The sequence below is a fragment of the Schistocerca nitens genome, chromosome 1 (genome assembly GCF_023898315.1).
Source record: "Schistocerca nitens isolate TAMUIC-IGC-003100 chromosome 1, iqSchNite1.1, whole genome shotgun sequence".
In the NCBI taxonomy this organism is placed as follows: Eukaryota; Metazoa; Arthropoda; class Insecta; order Orthoptera; family Acrididae; genus Schistocerca; species Schistocerca nitens.
Window position 1 is genome coordinate 649,877,716 of NC_064614.1, and position 24,904 is coordinate 649,902,619.

Genomic DNA, 24,904 nt, shown 5'->3' on the forward strand with positions numbered 1-24,904 from the left:
ATTGCACTTCAACAGCGGGAAGCAAGGAGGTGCTTAAAACACATCTGTGCTGTGATAGTGCCATGATTCGTCACTCCACACAAAGTTTTCCACTGTTCAGTCACCCAAAATTTACGCTCCTTACACCAAGCAAGGCGTTGTTTGGAGTTTACCGGCGTGATGTGTGACTTATGAGCAGCCACTCGACCATGAAATCCAAGTTTTCTCACTTCCCGTCTGTCATAGTGCTTGCAGTGGATCCTGATAAAGTTTGGAATTCCTGTGTGATGGTCTGGATAGATGCCAGCCTATTACCATTACGATCCTCTTCAACTGTCGGCAGTCTCTGTCAGTCAACAGATGAGATCAGCCTGTACGCTTTCGTGCTGTACATGTCCCTTCACGTTTCCACTTCACTACCACATCAGAAACAGTGGACCTAGGGACGTTTAGGAGTGTGGAAATCTAATGTACAGATGTATGACACAAGTGACACCCAATCACCTGACCAAGTTTGAAGTCCGTGAGTTCTGTGGAGCGCCCCATTCTGCTCTCTCACGATGTTTAATGGCTACTGAGATCACTGATAAGGACTACCTGGCAGTAGGTGGCAGCATAATGCACCTAATATGAAAAACATATGTTTTTGGGGGTGTCCGGATACTTTTGATCACACAATGTATATAGGAGTTGGTCTTCTGTGGAAGGTAGTGTATGGTCAGTGCCTACAGAGTTAAGATGCCAACAGTCAGTCTGACTGACTGCCAAGTTGCAAGGGATAATTCATTTTACTGATTTTAGTAGTTCACTTGTAAGAGCAGATACTACACGAAAGATGTGGAGGAATGTGTCTGAGCTTTGTGCATGCTAGCAATAATGCCAAGATGAGGAATTTAGTAAGTAGGACAATGTGTGTTTGCTGCTGGTTAGAAGTATGCAACTCCTTGTGTTCAATGTCAGAAAGGGTGCGAAGCCAAATGATGGCATAAGGATGTGTCCCAAATTCCTTGATAGGTGGTGCTGACTTGAGGGCAAACTAAGAAGGATCTACCTTCAAGCGTGGTGTAAGCTTTTATATGGGTTTGGTCAAGTTCCATATAGAGTATTTGTAAAAAAAAAAAAATTGTACTGGGGATATTTATAATTTTTGGTCTTTTTTTCTTAATTTATGCTTTCATAATGGTGTTTAGTCTAAGATAGATTAAATAAGAGGTGCAAACATGTTACTCCTTTTATGCGGCAAGAGACTGAACATCAAATATACTTGTTACTAGCTGATGATATCTTCAGTAGAAACAGATATAGATTTACAAATGTATAATAAGAAGGTGAGATTATGTATTGACATAAAAGTGGTGGTATGTTATATAAACTGAAAAATAAATCTCTAGAACTGAAACTCGTGGGGCTGAGCATATAAAATAAAAGAAACAGATATTATAAATGTGAATGCATTAACTAATACTTAATAAACTTGTTAGGTGTAATGGCTTACTTAAGAACTTTCTAACAATATCTTTCCATTTAATGATTATGTAGTTTTGTAGATTTTACAAAATTGTTAAGGCTTTTGTGGCCACTTGTTGACAAACTGCCTATTGGCTTCTGTCTCGGGTTCTTCGACCGATGTTCATCTAATGATTTTACTGAAGTTTCACCAGCACAAATGGCTGGCATTGTAAAAGCTTCACCCTCCATTGCCAGTGGTGAACTGGAGCCGAGCTTGTGGCCAGAGACTATATGTACCTGGCGTGCCAATGTCCGAGGGCTTCTCCGCGGTCATTTCCAGTGCAGTTCTCCTCTTGCTACCTGCGATGGTCGTTCGCTGCAGTATGGGAAGTCAGGATCCGTTTACCTTAAGGCTTTCCTCTTTCTTGTTGAAACTTCACGTCTTTTTGTATTTCTACAGCTTCTCTGAACAAGCCCATGTGATAGTGCTTCTCTACAGCCAGAACTTCCGTGTCGGCGAATTTTATTACGTGGTCGGTATCACTCAGTGCGTGCTCTGCAACGGTCGATATCTCCACCTGCCCCAACCAGCAATGTCGCTTATGCTCTTTGATCCTGGTGTTGATTGATCATCCAGTCATTCCGACCTAAACTTTTCCGCATGTGCATAGTATACAGTATATTTTACAATGACATCATTCATCTAGCGCTAGGCATATATATATCTAAAAACACAGATGATGTGACTTACCGAACGAAAGTGCTGGCAGGTCGATAGACACACAAACAAACACAAACATACACACGAAATTCAAGCTTTCGCAACAAACTGTTGCCTCATCAGGAAAGAGGGAAGGAGAGGGAAAGACGAAAGAATGTGGGTTTTAACGGAGAGGGTAAGGAGTCATTCCAATCCCGGGAGCGGAAAAACTTACCTTAGGGGGAAAAAAAAGACAGGTATACACTCGCGCACACACACACACATATATATCCATCCACACATACACAGACACAAGCAGACATTTGTAAAGGCCTGTGTATGTGCGGATGGATATGTGGGTGTGTGTGCGCGCGAGTGTATACCTGTCCTTTTTTCCTCCTAAGGTAAGTCTTTCCGCGCCCGGGATTGGAATGACTCCTTACCCTCTCCCTTAAAACCCACATCCTTTCGTCTTTCCCTCTCCTTCCCTCTTTCCTGATGAGGCAACAGTTTGTTGCGAAAGCTTGAATTTCGTGTGTATGTTTGTGTTTGTTTGTGTGTCATCGACCTGCCAGCACTTTTGTTCGGTAAGTCACATCATCTGTGTTTTTAGATATATTTGTCCCACGTGGAATGTTTCCCTCTATTATATTCATATCACTAGGCATATATAGTGTAACATACCACTTTGTCAAAGTGTTGTGTTGCACAGCATATTTAGGATCAACGAATGATGAACATCTACTGCTGAAGAACATTTATTTAATGTAGTGTGGAAGCTGTGACACGTATGTTGGGCATGTAAATTCTCTGTATGTGCTTGTTAACTTGAAGGGGCGGCACTGGCAGCAGCTCACATTCGGCCACACTTGCCACTCTTCGTGTTTTCTCTGTGCAAAACTCCCTCACCTCGGAGTTGCACCAGCCTCCGTGGAAAAAACGACAGTTGTGACAATGCATGAAAAAGTCACAGAACAAAATAAGTTTGAGTTAGTAGGGTCTGCTGTGAACTGTATCTCTGATTGTTGCGAAGATATTTGAGGTACATTTGTCAAGCAGACAGAAAACTGTGTGATGTTTCCTCTGTGCAAAAATTTGTTGTATTATATGTGGTTTACAGAAGCAGAAAATTCTCTCATTTAGTAGTATGGAGAGATGTAATCTATTGTCAAGTTTTCAGCACTCAGCAGCCTGCCAAAAAGGAGAAATAAATTATATAAAACTTATATGGTATAGCTGGATGCTGATCTGTAGAGAGAGAAAGAGAGGTTTTCAAGTCAAGACCAAGTGATGAGAAAAAGGTGTTTTGACATTAGGGAAGTCTACCCTCCAGCTAAAATATTGCATTACTCAGCAAAAGTGTCATAGGGTCATAGAGATACCCAGGAAACATTTCACAGCCTGTTTATGGCCCTTTTAGACACACACACACACACACACACACACACACACACACACACACACACACTCCCATACAACCTGCAACCTGGTCATCCATGGATGGTGTATCTTCTGTGACAAGAATTCCCTTGCCCAGTATGTTGAAGGTCTCATGAAGGCTTTCAAAGACAAGCACTACCCCCGACACATAGTCTCCAAACACATTTTTCCTGCCATATCCTCACACACTCCTAATCTTCCTCCCATCACCACCACCACCACCACCACCACCACCACCAACAACAACAACAACAACAACAAGCTACAAAGGAGCACCTCCCCCCCCCCCCCCCAACCCCTTTATCACCCAACATCGCAGCGGACTGAGGCAAGTGCACTATATCCTTCACTAGATAATTAATTGTCTATCACCATGTCCGGAAATGAAAAACATCCTACTCAAGATCTTTCCCGCACCATCTAAAGTGTTATTCAGTCACTGATCCAACCTACACACCATCCCAGTCCATCCCTATGCCACTCTCATTCTTATATTCCTGTGGAAGACCCAGGCACAAGACCTGCCCAATTCAGCCATCCAGCAATTCCTACTCCAGTGCTGTCACAGGCTTACCCTTTCCCTTCAGAGGCATGATCACCTGTGAAATCAGTCACCTTCTGGCAACACAACAACTGCTGCACACATTTCATGTCGACATGACAACCAACCAGCTATCCACCAGAATGGATGGCCACCATCAAACTGTGTACTAGAACACAACTGAATACCCAGTGGCACAACGTACTTGAGTTCACAGTCCATGCTATCTGGTCTCCCCCCCCCCCCCAATCCCCCTGCACCAGCTTTTCTGAATGAAGTAAACGAGATTTATCCTTCCAACCCACTCTTTGCACCCGTAATCCACCTGCCTTCAATCTCCACTAAATCACTGTCCCCACATGTTCTGCCCAAGAGTTTTCCCTTCATCATCCCTGTCACCCCCTTCCAGTTCACATCATTTTCATTGTATGCCACACCTCACCATCTCTGGTACCCATGTATCACATACCTAGGAAGTACAGCTGCCACTTCTCCATCCTGCAATCCTACGCAGCACATGTCCCTCTGACCTCTGAGCCACTAGCTACTTATACCCAATAGATCCTCCTGCTTTGCACCTCTTCCTTCCTCTAACCACCCCATCCAACACAACCACCACCCCACTCCACCTGCCAAACTGTGATCCCAGCAATGTGTGTCCAGCCAGCATAATGCAGGTGCATTGTCCTTCTGAAAGTTAGCAAAGTTTCCATTCCTCTTTGTGTCTGCCTATCGACAATTCATGTGGTGAGTCTCCTTTACTTCTAAATTATTTATATTCTGTCAGGACGTTTCTTACTATATTTAGGCCAAATACAAATGTATTCCTATCCTCAGCATATATCAACACCAGACATCAAGGACAATTTTACAAGTCTCCATTCTGTAGCAATGGGTAATTTTACAACTGTAATTTAAATGTTCTATTATGTTATGTAAGCAGACAAACTCATTTTGGTTCCATCAATTATCCACTCATTACTATTAATTCTCTATGAATTTTCAAATGTAACATATTCCCATGAAAAGCAGGAAATTTTGCATATTAATTATAAATCTTACCTGGCACCCTTCAATCTTTTGGCTGGGAAGATGAAAGTATCAGCATACTTCGGATCTCTGAATTTCACACTAAAACCAAAACAAATGTCTCATTAACAAAACAAAACTACTAAATACAAACTGTAAAAATGTTCTGAGAGGTGACTTACCAATATACTTCATTGTTATTTATGGTGCTTAGACCCACCACAGGAGAATTTAGAGACCTGTAGAAAAACAATATTTGATCAGCAAATACTTGTCTGTAAAATTGATGACAGATACTTGAACAATGTCCAGAGCAAAATCATCACATCTTTGCACTAAACATAAACTTTTTGTCATTGAGAGTACTCTTAACCACTGAACAATGCTGCATGGAACAATTAGATAATTTTTGTGGTTAGAGCATTGTCTGGAAATGTGGACAACCAGTGCCAAATTTGTGCAGCATGTAAGATCATCAGTCATTAATCTAAGATATGGATGCAATATGTGTGTGTTGAACACTGCATATTATATTAAATGGGTATTTTATTATTGTCATTATTTTTCCTCCCATTCTTTTGCTGTATTTTAAAATGAACTTCTTACATTTACATTAACTATTTGGCATTTATTACTATCCCTCTAAATTTTCTCACTCTTGTTCAGCCTGATGTGTAAAGTCTTTGAATCTAGAATTTTTCATTCTCCAGACATGAACAACTACTGTGTCACAACTATGGCAACATTGCAGTCAAGCTCGTCAGAAGCCAACCTGGGAGGCAATTGCTGACCATGAGTCAATGATATGCGTAGCCAATCACAAATAGTATTTAAAGGACTAAGTATTTAATTTCGCGACTGCAGCAAAAATATGTAGATATCAGAAAAAAACAAAGAGTACATGTGTAGTCAATGTTGTCTAAGCACTGGATGGTTCTACACACACAACACTGAAATCTCTCCAGAACTCTCTTGAATCACCAACTAAATGTAAAAAATTATGAGTTTCTATCCACTCCCTCAAATGTAATCTTGTTTGAGGTATGTCATCAAAAGTAACTTTTGGTCTTCACAAGCAAAACTTACGAAACACATTCCTTATGCCTTTTTTTAATACATATAAAGGACAGATCAATGAATAAAGCACATCCCGGTGTGGTGACTGGTGACATTAGATGGGCAACTGGCATAAACATGTAGATGATGTCAGAAAGAATTTTTTATTCTGCAGCAGAGTGTGTGCTGATATGAAACTTCATGGTAGATTAAAACTGTGCGCAATGCCCCACGATTTGAACTCAGGACCTTTCCATTTTGCGGGCAAGCTTCATAGGTGATGTTATTACAAGACAGTCTTGTTGTTCCATTAAGTATCTTGAAAGAAATTCCATGTCAACTCACCTCAGCCTCCCTACCTGAACATCAGGGATTTTGCTGAAATTTCATGTGAATATCCCCAATGAACAATGGTTAAGTTCCATGTTCTCTGAAGCAATACTGGCCAAGATGTTCATGTGCAATTCTGCACAGTGTGAGCGTGAATTTCTGACGACTGACCTGTTATATCTTGGGCAATATTTTGTGACAGAAATAAAATCTGGCCATCTTGTACAACTGTATGTGTTACCTTAATAGAAGAATGAAAAAAATTTTACAAGCAATCTTCAGCCACAAAATGTTAGGCAAAATTGCCCGAAAAATCGGTGCCTGAAAAAAAAAAAAAAAAGTTGGGCTACTTATATCTCAGGGACTGAAGGTATGATGAACATGAAACTTGGTCTGTAGTAACCTAACATGACAAGGTTCTCAAATATAAAGTTTCATGTGCCATTTTCTGAGACTGAATAAATTAAGTGCAAAGCTGAAGATTTTGTAAAAACAGGGCTCAATGGAAGGACCATGTTTTCAACCTCAAAAAAAGTTTATTGATCATCCAATTAAGGCTAACAATGCTAGATACTTTGATTAAAAGTTGGGCCCAAAAATCATGGCACATAAAATATACAAACTTCAGAATCTTACATCTCACAGGTGGACAAATGCTGGACATGAATCTTAATACAGTATGCAACAGGTCCATAGCACAATGATGTGGAATGCAAAATTTCATTCACCAATTATTTTCCAATGATCTACAAATTTGCCGAAAAAGAGAATGGTTTATGTGAAAATAAGGTATATTAAACATTTCTTTTACAAATACCATTTTCTATTAAATTGAAAAGAAGTCTCATTCAGAAGAACATGTTTTAAGCCGCCCCTCCACCCCCCCAGACCAGGGGTCTAATTTCCAATATGGGCTAAATTTGCTACATAAACAAAGGCAAAATAGCTATAAAAATCACACTGTGAATAAAGTTTTAACTATGGGTTCTTATATCTCATTGATTAAAGGCTTGATACACATGAAACTGTGATCACAACAACTTTGCAACATATGGTATTCCAATATAAAATATAAGTCACTTACTGTTTTCTATATTTCTACAAAATAAGTTCAAACTTGATTTTCATAAAAATCACAATTGTAGATCACAATCAGTCTACTTTTAGAAAATCTGTTTTCCATAACTGATTTCACACTAATGACAACTGGAAATAGCATGTTTTCAAGCAACCACAAAATCATGTTTGATTTTCCAATGTGCACTACAATACCTGGAAACGGTGGAAAAATTTGAAGGAGTGTACCACGGCAACAGGTTACACTGCAGCAACCTTTCGTCCATGTTTCGTTGCATGGGGTTTTTGTTTCTAATTTGACAAATGACATACTTTTGGATCAACGGAGACCACTCGCCAAAAAGCAGAAGTGCTGAGTCATCACCCAGCACACACAAAAACAAAGAAAATTCACTAGCTTTCAGAGTAATAACATTTTGAGCAAGAGTAAAAATAAACACACACACCAACACTACGATTGCATGAAGTTGTGCTATGCATGTAAATGGAATTCACAGTTGTCGGAGCCACAAGCTGAATGTGACATTGGGACATGAACTTGGGATGGTGTGACAGGATGGAGGAAGGCAAAACTGATGGGTGGAGTGTGTGGAGACAGTGGGTTACCAGAGATTGAGGATAGGGCAATTATGGGAGTGGAGGATATTTTGGAAGGATATTTCTCATCTGGATAGTTCAGAGATGCTGGTGGTGGAGGGAAGGATTCAGACAGACCAGGTTGTGAAGCAGCCATTGAAATTGAGCATCTTATGCTCAGCTGCATGTTGTACCATCAGGTGGGCCAACTTTGTTCTTGGTGACAGTTTGGCAGTCACCTTTCATCCTGATTGGTAACCAACATGAAAAGCTGTGCAGTGTTTGCAGTAGAGTTGGTATATGATGAGGAAGTGGTGTGTTGATGGATTGGACAAGTTTTGCACCTCACTCTTCCACAGGGATATATCACAAGGGGCTGGGAGTGGGAGTGATATAGGAATGGACTAGGATGTTGTGTAGGTAGGGTGGGTGACAGAACATTGCTTTAGAAAGGTGGGGAGGATCATTTCAGGGCACAGTGAGAAACAAAGTCCTAATGAAAGCTGTGCTTCAGTTGTTCCAGAGTGATAATGGGTGATGAGTGGCACATGCCTCTGTAGCTGTTTTGTGGGCAGCATGAGAGGCTTGAGATGTGTGAGCATATGGCAGGAAAAATCTGTCTGCACACTAGGTTTATGAGGTAGTGCCTGTCTGTGAAGGTCTTTGTGAAGCATTCTGCATACTGGCCAACGAAGTTCTGGTCACTGTAGATACTTTGTCCACTGGTGGGTAGGCTGTGTGGAAGGGATTTTTTGGTGTGGAAGGGATGGCCAGCTGTCGAAATGCAGGTACTGTTCAGGGTTAGTGAGTTTAATGTGAACAGACATATGGACAGAGCCATCAGAGAGATGGAGGTCAATGTCCAGTAAGGTAGCATATAGAGTTGAGGAAGACCAGCTGAACAAGATGGGGGAGAAGGTGTTGAGGTTGTGAGGGAATAGGGTGCCTTGGCCCTGAGTCCAGATCATGAAGATATCACCAATGAATCTGAACTGAACTAGGGGCTGGAAGTTTTGTGTGGCTAACAAGGATTTCTCTCCATAGCCCTTAAACAGGTCGCACAGGAGGCTGCCAGGCAGGTTCTCTTGGCTCTGCCACAGATTTATTTGTATACCTTCTCCTCAAATGAAAAGTGTAACAATTTAACAATCAGCTACAAAGCTGGGCCTCCCTTGTCACCCAGTATCAATCTGGACTGGATCACCTGAACCTTATGCTTCCTCTAGGCTTCGATTATCTCTCATCATGTCCTGAAATGAGGAACATCCTCCTCAATGTCCTCTCCACCCCTCCAAAAGTGGTATTCCATCACCTGCCTAGCCTACACGACATCCTAGTCCATTTCTATACCAATCCCAAACTCTTGGTACATATCCCTGTGGAACACCAAGGTGTTAGACTTGTCGAATTCACCCACACAGCACATCCCACTCCTGTTCTGTCATACGCTTACACTTTCCCATCAGAGGTTGAGCCACTTGTGAAAGCAGCCTCATCATACTCCAGCTCTGCTGCAAACACTGCTCAGCTTTCCATGCTGTTATGACTATCAACCAGTTATCTACCAGGATGAATGGCCATTGCCAAACTGCTGCCAAGAACAAAGTTGACCGCACGATGGCACAACGTGCTGCTGAGCATAACATTCTCAATTTCAATGGCTGCTTCACAACCCGGGCCATCTAGATCCTTCCCTCCACTACCAGCTCCTGTGAACTACCCAGATGAAAATTATACTTGCAACACATCCTTCGCTACCGTAATTGTCCTGGTCCCAATCTCTGGTAACCCACTGTTCCCACACCCTCTACCCAACAGTTTCCCTTCCTCCATCGATGCAGTACTTCTTGATTTCCAAAAAGCATTTGACTCAGTATCATACGTACACTTATTGTAAAAGTATGGTAGTTCAGGGTATGAAACGAAATTTGTGACTGGATTGAGGACTTTTTCGTAGGGAGGATGCAGCATGTTATCTTGGATGGAGAGTCATCTTCTGACATAGAAGTAACTTTGGGTGTGCCCCAGGGAAGTGTGTTGGGATCCTTGCTGTTCATATTGTATATTAACGAGCTTGCAGACAATATTCATATTAAAATCAGGCTTTTTGCAGATGATGCAGTTATCTATGATGAAGTATTGTCTGAAAGAAGCTGTATAAATGTTCAGTCAGATCTTGATAAGATTTGAAAGTGGTGCAAAGATGGGAAACAAGTTTTAAGTGTTCTGAAATGTAAAACTGTGCACTTACAAAAAAAAAAAAAAAAAAAAAAAGAAAAAAAAAAAGAAATGTAATGTCCTATAACTGTAATAGCAATGAGTCACCATTGGAATTGGCTAACTCATACAAATACCTGGGTGTAACTATTTATGGGGATATGAAATGAAATGATCAGATAGGCTCAGTTGTGGGTAAAGCAGGTGGTAGACTTCAGTTTATTGGTAGAGTATAAAGGAGATTGCTTACAAAGCACTCATGTGACCAGGTTTAGAATACTGCTCAAATGTATGGGACCCATACCAAATAGGACTAAGAGAGGATATTGAATGTATACAGAAATGGGCAGCACGAATGGTCACCAGTTTGTTTGATGCATGGTAGAGTGTCACAGAGATATTGATGGAACTCAACTGGAAGATTGTCGAAGACAGACACCAACTATCCTGAGAAAGTCTAGTAATAAGTTACATGAACCACCTTTAATGATGATCTAGAAATATATACCCCTATGTATCACTCACATAGGGACCGTGAGGATAAGATTAGAATAATTGCTGTGTGCACAAAGGCATTCAAACAACCATTCTTCCTGTGCTCCATACAGGAATGGAACAGGAATAAACTCTAATAACTGGTACAATGGGACGTACCCTCTGCCATGGACCTCATGGTGGTTGGCAGAATACAGGTGAAGATGTAGATAGAAGGAATCATTTGAAAGTTACCGACACTCTTAATCCTGTTTAGATGCTTGTCAACATAAAATCTCAATTATACAATTACTTGTTACTTTCATTCCTTCCATGACCTGCACTTTACTGAGTGCATATCTGATCAAAATAATTTAGCCAAACACAATAAAAACAAAATGTGCAAATTTCACAGGATAATTTAGGACACCAAGTTAGGAATCATTCCACAATATGGACACTCAGACTAATTCATTATACTGCCTATTAAGCTTAAAGTGAAGCAGTTAATTCTTTAACTCTCACAATACTGGGGGGGGGTGAAACTTTGTATCTCCTTTGAAAATATTGTAATCTAGTCTGGTACTTCACATTTTAAAATAATGAAAAAATATTTATTGTTTTTAATTAAGTGTTCTGTCAGATTCCATAAATGCTTTAAATTTTCCAGTTAAACTTAACTTGCAAATTTATGTCTCGGTAGTAGATGTGACTTTTCACAATGCCCTATTCAATATTTTCAAGTTCAGGACCTTACTTACACATCAGTCTCTCTTTAAAATGTATGTTTTGAGTAAAGTAAAAAATAATTAACAAAATTTGTGTTTTTTAAAATTTTTTGTGGTAGTATATTTCCAGCCATACATCCGTATGACATTTTTTGCACCTTATCCTGTAAGTGATCATTCCCTGTAATTTTTCCCCACGTGGCAAAATCAGCCCTTCTATAACTTGTAATTTACACCTGTCTGATGGCATCATGACACAAACCATTATATTATGTAGCATTACTGACTTAATATACAGTAGCATACATGCATGCATCTATTACAATAAAAAACAGAAACCACGGCAGTTTTAGCATTGAATGTTTTCACTTTAACAGCCAGAAACATACTAGTTGCATGACTAAAGTTATTTTTGTGTAGTAGTCCCAAAGGTCTTTCTTGACCAACCAGTATTCACTAACTCCTTAGAATCGCTTTGTTTGTTTCAATTTCTTTAACAACCTTCTTTGTTAAAAGAAAATTCCACACCCAATTAGTGCAAAAGTTCAAGTCTCATTCAGAGAAGTTTGCTTATAGTATGACTAATATTAAATTCCCAAGCAAGATGACAAAGAACAAAGGAGATTTTCTGAAGCATGCAACTCACCCTCCCTGTGGAACACAGTCACTAGTTAAGAGCACTGTGCCCCTCATTCCATCTATGCTAATGCTGACTTCCACATTAGGATCCACTTGCTCTTGATACAATCCTCTGATGAAGTTAAATCCAGAATTCTGTTTAGTAACATACAATCTGTCGTCTCCACGTACATTTCTTTTAACTGAAAAATCAAAGGTACAAAATTTGTAAGGCACACTAAGATGTGTTAATTAATAATGGATATTAGTACTAAGATGTGTTAATAAATAATGGATATTAGTGTCTTTCAAAAATGAGCTGATTGTAAGACAACTGACAGCAAAGAATGGCAAATGATCTAACCTATGCATTTTGAGAATGTTCGCAACTGTATTATATTATATAATTGTGTCATGTAAGTAAATAATGGGCCAAGCACCAAAAAACTGATTTAAAGATAATCAAAAAATGTATATAGCACTTCAACAAAAGCAGTATAAAAGTTGGGGATCACTATGAAAACACAAAAACTATACAGGTTTCTTGCCACACAAGTGTTTTTATTCTGTGTTAATGGGTTTAGGAACAAAAGATACAAAATTTGAAGAAAATGAATTGTTCTGTTTGCAGTGGGTTTAACATAAATAACGATATAAGTGTCATCATGTCAATTTTTGCTCATTTCATCAGTTTCTCACAAAAACCACTTATTCTCCTCTTTTACAAATGGTATCACTTTAGCTAAATGCCTTCTCTTTCCTTCAGACAGCCTACATTCATGGTATAGTGCACATGTTGAAGATCAGAAGGCTTCACATTTCTCTTCAAGATGTAATATTCCTTGAACTCTTCAATTTCACTAAGAGTTGACTGAACTTATAGTACCCCAGGCCATTCAGCAGTCAGTCTGATCCACTGTGCTTTTTAAATATGCACACTGGTGAGATTAATATATTTTTCAGCAGCTGACTTAAAAGTCATAAAAATCTGTTTCTTGCATAACAGTCACTATGAACGGTGGTGTGCACATAGCTTCAGTGATGAGGTGAACTAAATCTTTTGGAACTGCACACACAGTTAGCCTCTTTCATTTCTCAATGTGAGCAAAATCATGAACGCAAGACATAAAAGAGTGTCCTTTCACCAAAAACTTTTGTTCTATTTCCATAAAGTAATCCTTTGCTGTAAGGTAAACCCATAGAAACATTGTCTTGTTTTTGTTCTGCCCGCAGCAGTTGTCACTCCACATTATTAGTTTCTTTTTACAAATAAATGTCAAAGTAAAAGCTTTGTGCACACAGGAAGCAATTTCATTCCCACCCCTGCCATATACGGCCTCATGCCAGGGAAACGTGTGACTGGTTTATCACCAAAATGAATGCAAAAGTTGTAATTTGAGAGCTGTCGTAAGAAGTACATTTCGCTGTGCCTTAACGAAGGAAGACAAATCAATTTTTGCAAATCCATTGCAGCTCTAAATACTTCCGAGTTAGGCCCTTGACTCTTCGAGTCAGCTTTCATGAAAGTCATAGCTTTCTTTGCTTTTCAGTGATGGCATTCTAACTTCAGTTTATTGTCTTTATTACTAAAATCACACCTCAATTTGGCTTTAAGAACAAGTGTCACTTGACAAACGATGAAAATTTAGCTTGGGGAATTTGTCTTTAAAGACTTTTGCATAGAAGCAGTATGTGATGTTAGTGTCTTCATGTTGCTCTGAAATTCCTTAAATAAATGATAAATAGTCAGGTCCTCACTTAAGTCTTGTTTGTCATCCGATTTTTCCCTTGAATAGTGGCTTTCTTGTCTTCTTATGGCATTAACATGAGCAACAACCAGCTTATCTTCTTCTGAATATTTCCAGTGTTTTGTCTTATTTCCTCACTTTTCTTCATACACAATCTCGCCACTCTCCTTCAACTATGTTAATGTCTGAACTCTTCTTCTGATCAAAAAGAGAACCTCAATAAACATTCCTTTACTACTCTTATTACATCTCCCTCAATGTCAGGCAATGTGTAATACATAGTTACATTTTTCTTCTTGGGTATGACCAGTTGTCCTGCACCTTCCTCAGTAGACAGCTGAGCAGTTTCGTTACTATCATTATATACTTTTGACCTTCGTCTCTTCACTTTGCAAACACGTATGTGATACACTGCATAGTTACTTTGCTTCACTGTATCGTTTGGAGAGAAGAATTCCTTAATCAACTGAAGTTTCTGGTCGTACGAAAGGTGCCTGCATTTAAATTGAGATTCACAGGAGACCTGAAAGAGTAAAGCAGTATATATAATATGTTTAAGTCAACATGCCTGGGTATTTGCAGGTAAGTAAATTTACGATTTCATTCAGGTAGTTAACTATAACCTCATAATCAGAACAATAATTTTTGTCCATATGAAATTCGTTTCAATAACAAATTAAACGCATTAAAATACTAGAACATAACTTATGCAGATTGCAACCCTTGTAATAAAATTTAAACTGCAATCAAGGCCTAACTGGTGCTTGGGAGCCTCTTTAGCTGGAACCACAGTGCTATCATTTCAATTATATTCCTTTCCTTCACTGCGTAATTTCTTCCTTTCACTTTGAACACTACCTTCACCTCTCTTCCTCCGTTTTGGTGTAGTTTTACTTTCCATTTTTCAATATTGTGTATTATGCATCTGTAATAATTACTTCAGCAGTGTCCTATTGTTGCAAACAAGCCACAGAGCTACTTCAACTGTCAACAATTCACACAAGTACGCGTCAAGACAATAACAGAGAACAGAGGGCACAAGATTCGTTATTTGAACATTGATGTTGGTGTTACATGTGAGTGCAATCTTGTGACAGCTGTGAATACTTTTCGTGCTATTATGGTGCTTGTATCAAAATGTACGTAATTGGCGTTGGCGGTTACAGTGGAATTTCAACTATAACTCAAATTTTCATTTTTTAGCACTTGACCCATCATTTACTTGTTGTTTTTGTTGTTGTCTTCAGTCCAGAGACTGGTTTGATGCAGCTCTCCATGCTACTCTATCCTGTGCAAGCTTCTTCATTTCCCAGTACCTACTGCAACCTACATCCTTCTGTATCTGTTTAGTGTATTCATCTCTTGGTCTCCCTCTACGATTTTTACCCTACACGCTGCCCTCCAAGGCCAAATAGTTATATGATCTACCCATCTAATCTTCAGCATTCTTCTGTAGCACCACATTTCAAAAGCTTCTATTCTCTTCTTGTCCAAACTATTTATCATCCATGTTTCACTTCCATACATGGCTACACTCCATACAAATACTTTCAGAAACGACTTCCTGACACTTAAATCTATACTCGATGTTAACAAATTTCTCTTCTTCAGAAACGCTTTCCTTGCCATTGCCAGTCTACATTTTATATCTTCTCTACTTTCATCCGACTTAATTTGACTACATTCCATTGTCCTCATTTTGCTTTTGTTGATGTTCATCTTATATCCTCATTTCAAGACACTGTCCATTCCCTTCAACTGCTCTTCCAAGTCCTTTGCTATCTCTGACAGAATTACAATGTCATCGGCGAACCTCAAAGTTTTTATTTCTTCTCCATGGATTTTAATTCCTACTCTGAATTTTTCTTTTCTTTCCTTTACTGCTTGCTCAATATACAGATTGAATAACATCGGGGAGAGGCTACAATCCTGTCTCACTCCCTTCCCAACCACTGCTTCCCTTTCATGTCCCTCTACTCTTATAACTGCCATCTGGTTTCTGTACAAATTGTAAATAGCCTTTCGCTCCCTGTATTTCATCCCTACCACCTTTAGAATTTGAAAGAGAGTATTCCAGTCAACATTGCCAAAAGCTTTCTCTAAGTCTACAAATGCTAGAAATGCACGTTTGCCTTTCCTTAATCTTTCTTCTAAGATAAGTCGTAAGGTCAGTATTGCCTCACGTGTTCCAACATTTCTACGGAATCCAAATTGAGAGAGGATATGTTATGCAAAACAGTAACAGTCAAAGTAGTAACAGTTATATAAGGCTTCCTGAAAAAGAAAAATATGGTTACATCTAATACAAATTTAAATGTTGATATTTCTCTTCTAAAATGAATGAATGGAATAGAGCCTCGTATGGAAGTGAAACATGGACAACAAACAGTACAGTCAAGAAGATAGTAGAATCTTTTGGAATGTGGTACACAAGTATGCTCAAAATCAGATGGGTTAATCAGATAACTAAAGAAGAGGCACTGAATCAAAATGGAGAGTGGGAGGGGAGGGGGGGGGGGAGCAGCAGCAATACCATGACTATGATGAGGTATTTGAAGACTTTCAGAGAGAAATACTGTTTTTGCATCACCTAAATGACTTATTCAAACAATGGAGTATCCAGGATGGAATGTAACAATACGAGAGAAGGAAAGTTGCTACTCACCATATAGCGGAGGTGCTGGAGTCGCGATAGGCACAATAAAAAGATTCATACAATCATAGCTTTCGGCCATTAAGGCCTTTGTCAGCACACACACACACACACACACACACACACACACACACACACACACACACACACACACACCACACACAATGATGAAAAAGAAGAGTAAATGTCTAAATGTCTACACATCCCTGAAAACTAGGAGCTTTATCTTAAAGGAATTTAAACTTAACACCAGTGCATCCAATTTTTTCAACACACTCACTGTTATAGTGCTTCTGTTTGTCCTTTTATAACACCAAGTTCTGAATGCATATAAAAATAATTTCATGATGCAAGGTCACCTGCATAGTCTGCATCAGAAAAACCTGATAGTTGTATTTCACTAATGCTGCTGCCATGCTCTATATCCTAATCTTTTGTTTTAATAAAATACTGGTTAACTCTCTTGACCACTTTCCAATGAGCATTATTACAATAATTTCAACAAAATGTCTGGTTGTGAGATAACAGGCAAAAAGACAAGAACACTGTTCACTGTCAACAAAATATTTAGTTGTGAGCTAACAGGCAAAACAACAAGTAATGTGATTGTTTCACAATACAGTATTTTTCTGTCTGCATGATCTTGTTCGATTTCCTCTCACAAAACATTGTTTTCCTCAACTTGGATGGGTTAAGTACATCTCATACAAATAATGCTAACAAAACAATTTTACCACTGATTATGCAATGTAATAAATTTGGTTCATTGTCATTTGCACGAAAATTAAACTACAAAATAAAAGCTAGAAACTCCTTGTTCCAGCACTGAGAAATGTGCTTGAGCCCACACAACAACTTCTCAAGCTTTCAGGCTATTTCTCAAACATGCAGATTACAGGATTCTTTGCATCAATCACAAACAATTCAGAGGTACTTCCATATAGATTTCTTCTTCAAGGTTGCCATTTAGAAATGAAGTATGAATATGTAATCATCTCTAGATCTTCATATATTGCAGTCACCAGGAAAACTCTGATAAGTCATACTGCACGACTGGTGAGAAGATCTCATTGTAGTTGATGCTGAATGATTTTGCCACTTCTGTCAGATAAGACCATGAAGACCCACTCTGAGTGAGTAATTACCCAACTGCTGGTTTTAGGAATAATCTCCAAGTTTTGCTCCCCTCATTAGTTTCCAGTTCCTCTGATATCACCTTTTTCCAGTGTTTCAAGTCAAGGCCGGAAACTACTTCCTTGAATCTATTAGGAGCATAACATTGGACGAAATTCGATTTGTACCTTGCTGACTTATGAATGAAGGGGGCACTCTCATTGCCATGTTGACTAGACTTGACTAGGTTGGTCTTTCGTTAGCTGTCATGCTACTCTTATATTGTTTTGGGCAGACTCCCTCTCTTCCAGTACGTGTACTGGGCTACATGAGCTTGCTTGTTATGATCCAGAAATTCACATTCTTCATCATCTGTAATTTTTAGATATACGTCTTGCCGGTTGCTGTAATGCTGGCATTGTGGTGCTGTTAATGCCACTTAATGTGACATCTTTGAATACAAAAACTTCCCATTAGCTAAGGCTCAAAAGTTAATAATGTGTGAACTCACCCTGGTACCCAAAGCACACAACTTTTTGGTCCTTCACATTAAGCTTGGTTGCAAAACTGTTTTGGCAGATGTGCACATGTTCAAGATGTGATTTTCATCAGTTCCACTACTCATATGGAGCTATTCCAAATTGTGTTCCTTCAGAATCCTATTTAGTATTCACGCAACAATAGTAACTGCTCCTGCCCATAAAAACCCTGGGAGAGCCCTGGCTTTAAGCAATGTGCATACACTTTTTCCCTTTTGGGTAGATCATTCTGGTGTGTATGCAGTGGCCATTTTCAGCTGGATTCCAAGGTTTCTGAGAAGCTATTACATGTCACAATTAACATACTCAGCCCACTATCCTCACACAATGTTTTGATCCTTTGAACAAACATATTCAATACGAGAGTGTTGAATTCATGAAATCTATTAATGACATCAGTTTTGTGTCTGACAAAATAAACATTTCTGTACTCAACTGCATCATATTCCAATGTAACCAATAAGCTTTGGACCACCAATTCTTTCAACTAACACCGGATTGCAGACATGCGAACAAATAAATTCACATTGGTTTGTGCGACAAACTGTGTCTTTGTTGTTGAGCTGAAGCTGGTGCATCTTGCCTGACAGGGATCACAAAAAAATTTTGTTTTATTACAGTAAGTCCTTCAATGACCTCTTTTGTCGAGATTTGCTGAAGCATCTAAATACTGACATACCAACATCGTTCAGATCACTGCTACAGGTCACTTACTCCAAAATTTACTTCATCGTTCACAAATAGCTTTAGTCATGAAAAACACACCATAAATAGTTTTCTTGCTTTACAGCTTCTGCCGCAGTTTCTTTGCTCTGCACTAATACAGCCCGATCCTCTTTGGAATATGCAATGATTTTCTTTGAAGTATTTCCTTCAACACTAAAAAAATTCTTTATGACAGCTGTGTGTGTACAAAACATTATCGAAACTTGCCTAGCTCCATTGTCCATCAACTTCTTTGTTACTAATGACAGTTCCCATACTTACAACTTTGCATTCTTTATTATCACTGAGTGATATGAGTCTGACACTATGGACCAAACCTGGAGAACCAATCCCATTGAAAAGTCATGTGATCTAATGCATCACTGTCCACCAATTAAGTGTCTGATTAATCACATTCAAGCTATTTTGCACCAATCTTTCATGATGTGTCAACAAAAGAACATCTTTTAACTGAGGGAGAATAAATGCACAGTCAGGTTTATCTTCCAGACTTTTATGATTCTCCATGCCTCGCTTTTTCTTCCTGCACGCCCAAACTTTTTCATTGGTGAGACATTCCATCAGTATTTCCATTGTCCCACAAGCTGTGCTCTGCCAGCAGTGATGTGACTTTTTCATCATCATGGCCACATCATCAGTTTTGGCTGACTGAAGTCGTGTTCCAATTATAACATCAAAAATTCCATAGGCTTGAGAACTAGTCTCATGTGGAATTTCCAGGCTTGATAATTCTTCTAGTCTAATTTTGGGACATGTCTCACAGAAACTTCTTCAATCATCACAGATTACTTTTCATCTGAGCACACCATGATGGGGATAATGAAACTTCACCTAGTTACAGCAACTGGCAATGTTTTTCCGAGTAAATGCTCATGAAACAACAAATTGTTCAATTATCTCAATCAAACTGCAGAATTCCCGGGTCCTAACCTAATAAAGTGTTTGGGGATTTACAAAGAGAACTAACATTTTTGTACCAACAAATCTGAGTAATACAATGCTTGACTTAAGAATAAGAATACACAATGATGAAAAATGAGGTGTAAATGTGGGCACATCTCTGAAACGTAGGAATTTTATCTTCAGGGAATTGAAACTAAAAGCAAGAACTTGGAACTTTTTCAAAAGGGGTAAACATAGGGATCAGTTGGCGGGACACAACCTGAGGCATAAAGAGTGTGTGTGTGTGTGTGTGTGTGTGTGTGTGTGTGTGTGTCAAGGGTGGACTGCAGAGGGTGAACAAAGTTTGACCACAGCATGCAGGTTCAAGGGGGAGTAGGAGGCTGCAGCAGTTACGCAGAAATGAAGAAGTTTTCGCGGTATAAACTAGTGTAGAGAATGAGTGGTGTGAACGTTTTGTTTGCCAAATGTCACCTATGACATGCTGACTCTGTAGATTGCCCATGCATGGCAGAAATCTGTTGTACCGTTACCACATTATGTGATTGTGTCCAAAATTAAAAAACATATATAGAAACATCTAGAACAGAAATTAGTACTCCTAGCTCTCAGAACTACTTTCCTTATTCCATGAAATAATGAACATACAATTTCTTCTTCAAAGGAGGAGGAGAAATATGTAGTTCACAAATCAACAAGCATTATTTTCCACTTTGTTTGTTGCTATAGGCAGTAACAGATATTGTACCTTTCAAAAGTAACTACTGGCCAGCATCTATTGCCATCTGTACTTTTGTCTACTAAACTTCCCGTTTAATGAAAGTACATATTAAGAAGGAGAAGCAGTAGATAGAAACTAATTCTATACACTGCACTAATAATTAATTATCACAGTATTGTCATTAACCATTTATGGTTATGTAGGCTAAAATGATCACACAATGGCTATCCAGAAAGCTACCTCTGGTTTCAAGTAGCATTGAAGTAGAAAAAAACAATCACTACACTGTGTCACATAATACGTCAATGTGCTCCGAACTATGATAGCGAGAAAGCTACATTATGTCTTAGTCACCTGCAGTATGCACTCAAAGTGAACAATGCAATTAGAAATCCTACAAAATAAAACATCCATTCCATAATACAGATTTTGCAATCATAAAACCTTAACTTTGTTGGCTTTCACAGTGAAATTCATACTGTGTATTACCCATATGTGATGGTGAAATCTCCAGCCTAAAAGACAAGGCATGAGGAACACAGATAATGAAAAAACGAGTACCAAGGCAAACAAACAGCAAAGAAAGAATGAGGAGGCATCGTCTCCCAACGCCATTGACAGTGTGGTGGGAAGGTTAAAAGTCTGCCACAGAGCGGTTAAAATTGGGCAGTCCAGTAATATGTGGACGACAGTCAAATGCGACGAACAGCGACACTGAGGTGGGTACACGGTGTATAGCACACAAGCATACACACAATATCTGAGCAGCCTGGTGGTACAGATGTGTGTAGTGAACATGGCAGATCATTGAGTGTTAACAGATTTTTTTTTATCTTCTTCTTGTTCTTCCTCTTTCTCCTCCTCTGCATTTCTCCCACAACATAGTGGGGTTCACTTTTTGATGCTCCGTCTTCATTTAATACATTCTTTGGTCAGAGTGGAGCTTCAATATTTTGAGGTCTACTATAGGGAGGATATCTAGCCAATGTTGCCTCGGTCTCCTAATAGGTCATTTACTATCGGCTTTACAGTAAGCACAGTATCACATAACTAATTGTGGCACCACCACGAGACATTGGCCAACCAGCTGAATGTGTCACCAATGAGTCACTGAAAACCACGAAAGACAACAACAGCAATGTATCAACAACAAGACAACATGACAGGATGACAAGCCCAGAGTGGAAACCAAATCGGGAGCCTTAGACATAGCAATATCCAGAACCAAAACACGCCGCTTATAATGAACAAGTGAGAGCGTAGTTGTAACACTGCTAAGGTCAAGGCACCTGTGCTGTGAGCTTTACAGTGGAGCTGTGGGCGCCCATAGACTGGCGTGTGGGGCATGGGCCGCATCTAGCACTCAGGCAGCAACAGCAGCACTCGCAAATATCGGAAGCGCCACCTAGCAGCCGTCGTCTAGGTCCATACATTCTGGAAGGCTTTCAAACTCGTTGGGCTGGGATACTAGATCCTTCCCTCCATGAAATGGGTGTGTAGGGCCTGAAGCACCCTGGAAGATATTTCGGGGGGTGAAACGGTGACATGGTTGGTATCCTGGCAGAGGAGCCTGCCAAATGGGAAAAGGAATGAAGTATGTTGGACAATGCGATGGGGAATGCCAGTGTGGAAGATGACTGTTGATGGAATGGATTCAGTGGTGAGGTCTGAACATCCAAACTCCTATCCATAGTGAATACCTACAGTGGCCAGAAGCACAAACTGTACCTGTATGAAACTTCCTGGAAGATTAAAACTGTGTGCCCGACCGAGACTCGAACTCGGGACCTTTGCCTTTCACGGGCAAGTGCTCTACCATCTGAGCTACCGAAGCACGACTCACGCCCGATACTCACAGCTTTACTTCTGCCAGTACCTCGTCTCCTGTACCTGTATGGTTGATGGATTTGCAAAGGCGGGCACTCCACTTCTGAGTGACCAACCAATGGTGGCACAGCCAGTAGTAGGTGGGGATGGAGATGGTTGGTGTGCCTACAGTCCAAACCCTGCGGAATATCAAACATCATAAGCCACCACCCAAGGCTTGGCCACCAACACAAACATCATCCATGAAGGTTTTTATCTATAGGAACATGCACAAACCACTGAAGCTGGTGGAAATGTCTGTGTGTCAGATTTGGGGTTCTGAGGGCTGTGGTGCCAGGAGGTGGAGTGGAGGACACTATGGCTAGGAGCTCTGCTGGACTGTGGTCATGGATTGGGGGAAGGGGGTAGTCCTGTAGGTGCTCAGGAACACCGCGGCGTTACTGCAGTGGTAGATGTGCCCACTGCTTTCAATATTTGTTATTTAAACACACACACCATCTGCTGTGTTTTGCAATGGTGAGAGGGATGAAAAGGCGGGCTAAACAGGTGTTTAATGCTATTAGCATTGCAGAACTATTCGAAGGCCGTTGCCATGAATTGGGGTCCGTTGTCGTGAATTGGGGCCCATTGTTGGACACGAGCATACAGGAAAGCCCTTCTATGGGAGAATTTGAGTAAGGGCCTTGACCGCAGCGATCGTAGTGGTGGACATTGTGCAAACAACATAGTGGTATTCATTCACAACAATGAGCCACATAAGATTCCAAAAAGGGACCAGTAAAGTCAGATGAATGTGGTCCCAGGGGTGACAGTGACTGGGCCAGGGGAACAAGACTGAGGAGCAGCAGCCTGCTGTTGGGCACATGGCCCTTATATCTCTGTTCAGTCATAGCAAGTAAGAATTTGCCCAGCAAGGACTTTCATCCCTGACACTCTCCAATGCCCATGATGGAGGAGTTCCAAGATATGAGGGCGTAAGGTAGTCGGGATGACACTTCCGCATCCAGCAGGAGAACATCGGAAACAACAGACGAACAATGAGAAAGGCGAGCCCAAGCCTGGAGTTATGGATGAGCCAATCTGAAAAAATAAGGGGGAGCCACCCATTTACTACAAAGTGCATGACACGCCATAAGATAGGGTCACGGCACACATCTGCGCAATGTGAGTAGCAGTAATGAGTAACCCATCCAAGGTGCACTGATGTTCTATGTCAATATCGAAACACATCTCCTGGTCAAATTACAGCTCTGGTCCTGAGGGCAGACAAGAGAGAGCATCCAAATTTGTGTGTTGTGAGGTAGGCTTGTACTTAATGGTGTAATTGTAAGAACTTACGAAAAGAGCTCAACGCAGGAGGTTTTGGGCTATCTGCTCTGGAAGCCAAGAGTGTGGTCCAAAGAATGCTACCAATGGTCTGTAGTCAGGAACAAAACTTAGTCGTAAAGAGACACAAAAGGGTTTCTTAACAGCAAAGATGATCACTAAAGCCTCTTTCTTAACCTGTGAGTAGTTCTGCTGAGCAGGCATCAGTATCTTTGATGCATAAGGTGCCAGCACTGCACCAATGCCATAGCAGAAGCGACAGCAGCCAAAACATGGGAACATGGTGGAGAAAAGGGTGTCAAGTGTAGCATGTGCCTCAGGTGGGTGAAAGAATGCTCCAGGCAGCCGACCACTGGAATGGAATGCCCACACTGTTCGAGGGAGGGACTTAGAAATAATTTACCTCACCCAAAAAAACCTGCAGCTATTGTAGGTTTTGGGGATGTGGGAGTGAGTCAACACCCAAAACAATGCGGTCAGTGGGCAGAATCCTGTCTTTGTTGCGCAAGTATCCAAGATATTTCACTTGCTCCTGAAAAAAGTGGCATTTGCATAGGCAGCACTTAAGCCCTGACTCACGTAAGAGCCATGCACCACACAACATAGTAAAGAGGGTGCATAGGTTGCACAAATGACTTCTTGGAAGATTGCCGGAGACAAGAGGTCCCAAAGGGCAACTTTTGTATTTGTACAATCCAAAGGGTGTACTGATGACCATAATGTGTTATGGTTCCTCATCCAGTGGGATCTGTCAATAATCATCAGCAAGGTCTGTCTTACAAAAATTTCCACCGTCGACAAGCTTTGTGCCCTCCGGACTTGGTATGGTGCCTGGACACTGACTGTTGACTCAAAATCTCCACTGAGCCAGAGGGAGTCATTTGATTTCTTAATCTCTACCAGGGGTGTGGCCAAAGCACTAGTTTTGAGAGGCTCAAATACCCCAGCATCATGAAGACAGTTGAGTTCGAGTTTAACTGCAATCCATAGGGATACCGGAAGCAGAAGTGCCCAACAGCAATGGAGCACTGAATCTGGACATAGAGCAATATGTGCCCTGAAATTGGAGCTGCACCCTAAGCCGGGTTCAGACAGGCACGCAAAAGAGAGACAACGGTCGTCAAGTTCCTGGACAGT

General features: G+C 40.3%; 1 protein-coding gene across 1 annotated transcript in view; it reads right to left on the reverse strand.

The window, feature by feature from the left end:
* Positions 1 to 24,904, reverse strand: part of LOC126258544 (5'-3' exoribonuclease 2 homolog) — a 460,812-nt gene that overhangs the window by 256,205 nt on the left and 179,703 nt on the right. The window contains exons 14-16 of the mRNA XM_049955650.1: positions 12,243 to 12,417; positions 5,321 to 5,377; positions 5,172 to 5,240 (exon numbers count right to left, since the gene is read on the reverse strand). Of these exons, the coding sequence (XP_049811607.1) occupies positions 5,172 to 5,240; positions 5,321 to 5,377; positions 12,243 to 12,417 (301 nt within the window). The remainder of the gene's footprint in view (positions 1 to 5,171; positions 5,241 to 5,320; positions 5,378 to 12,242; positions 12,418 to 24,904) is intronic.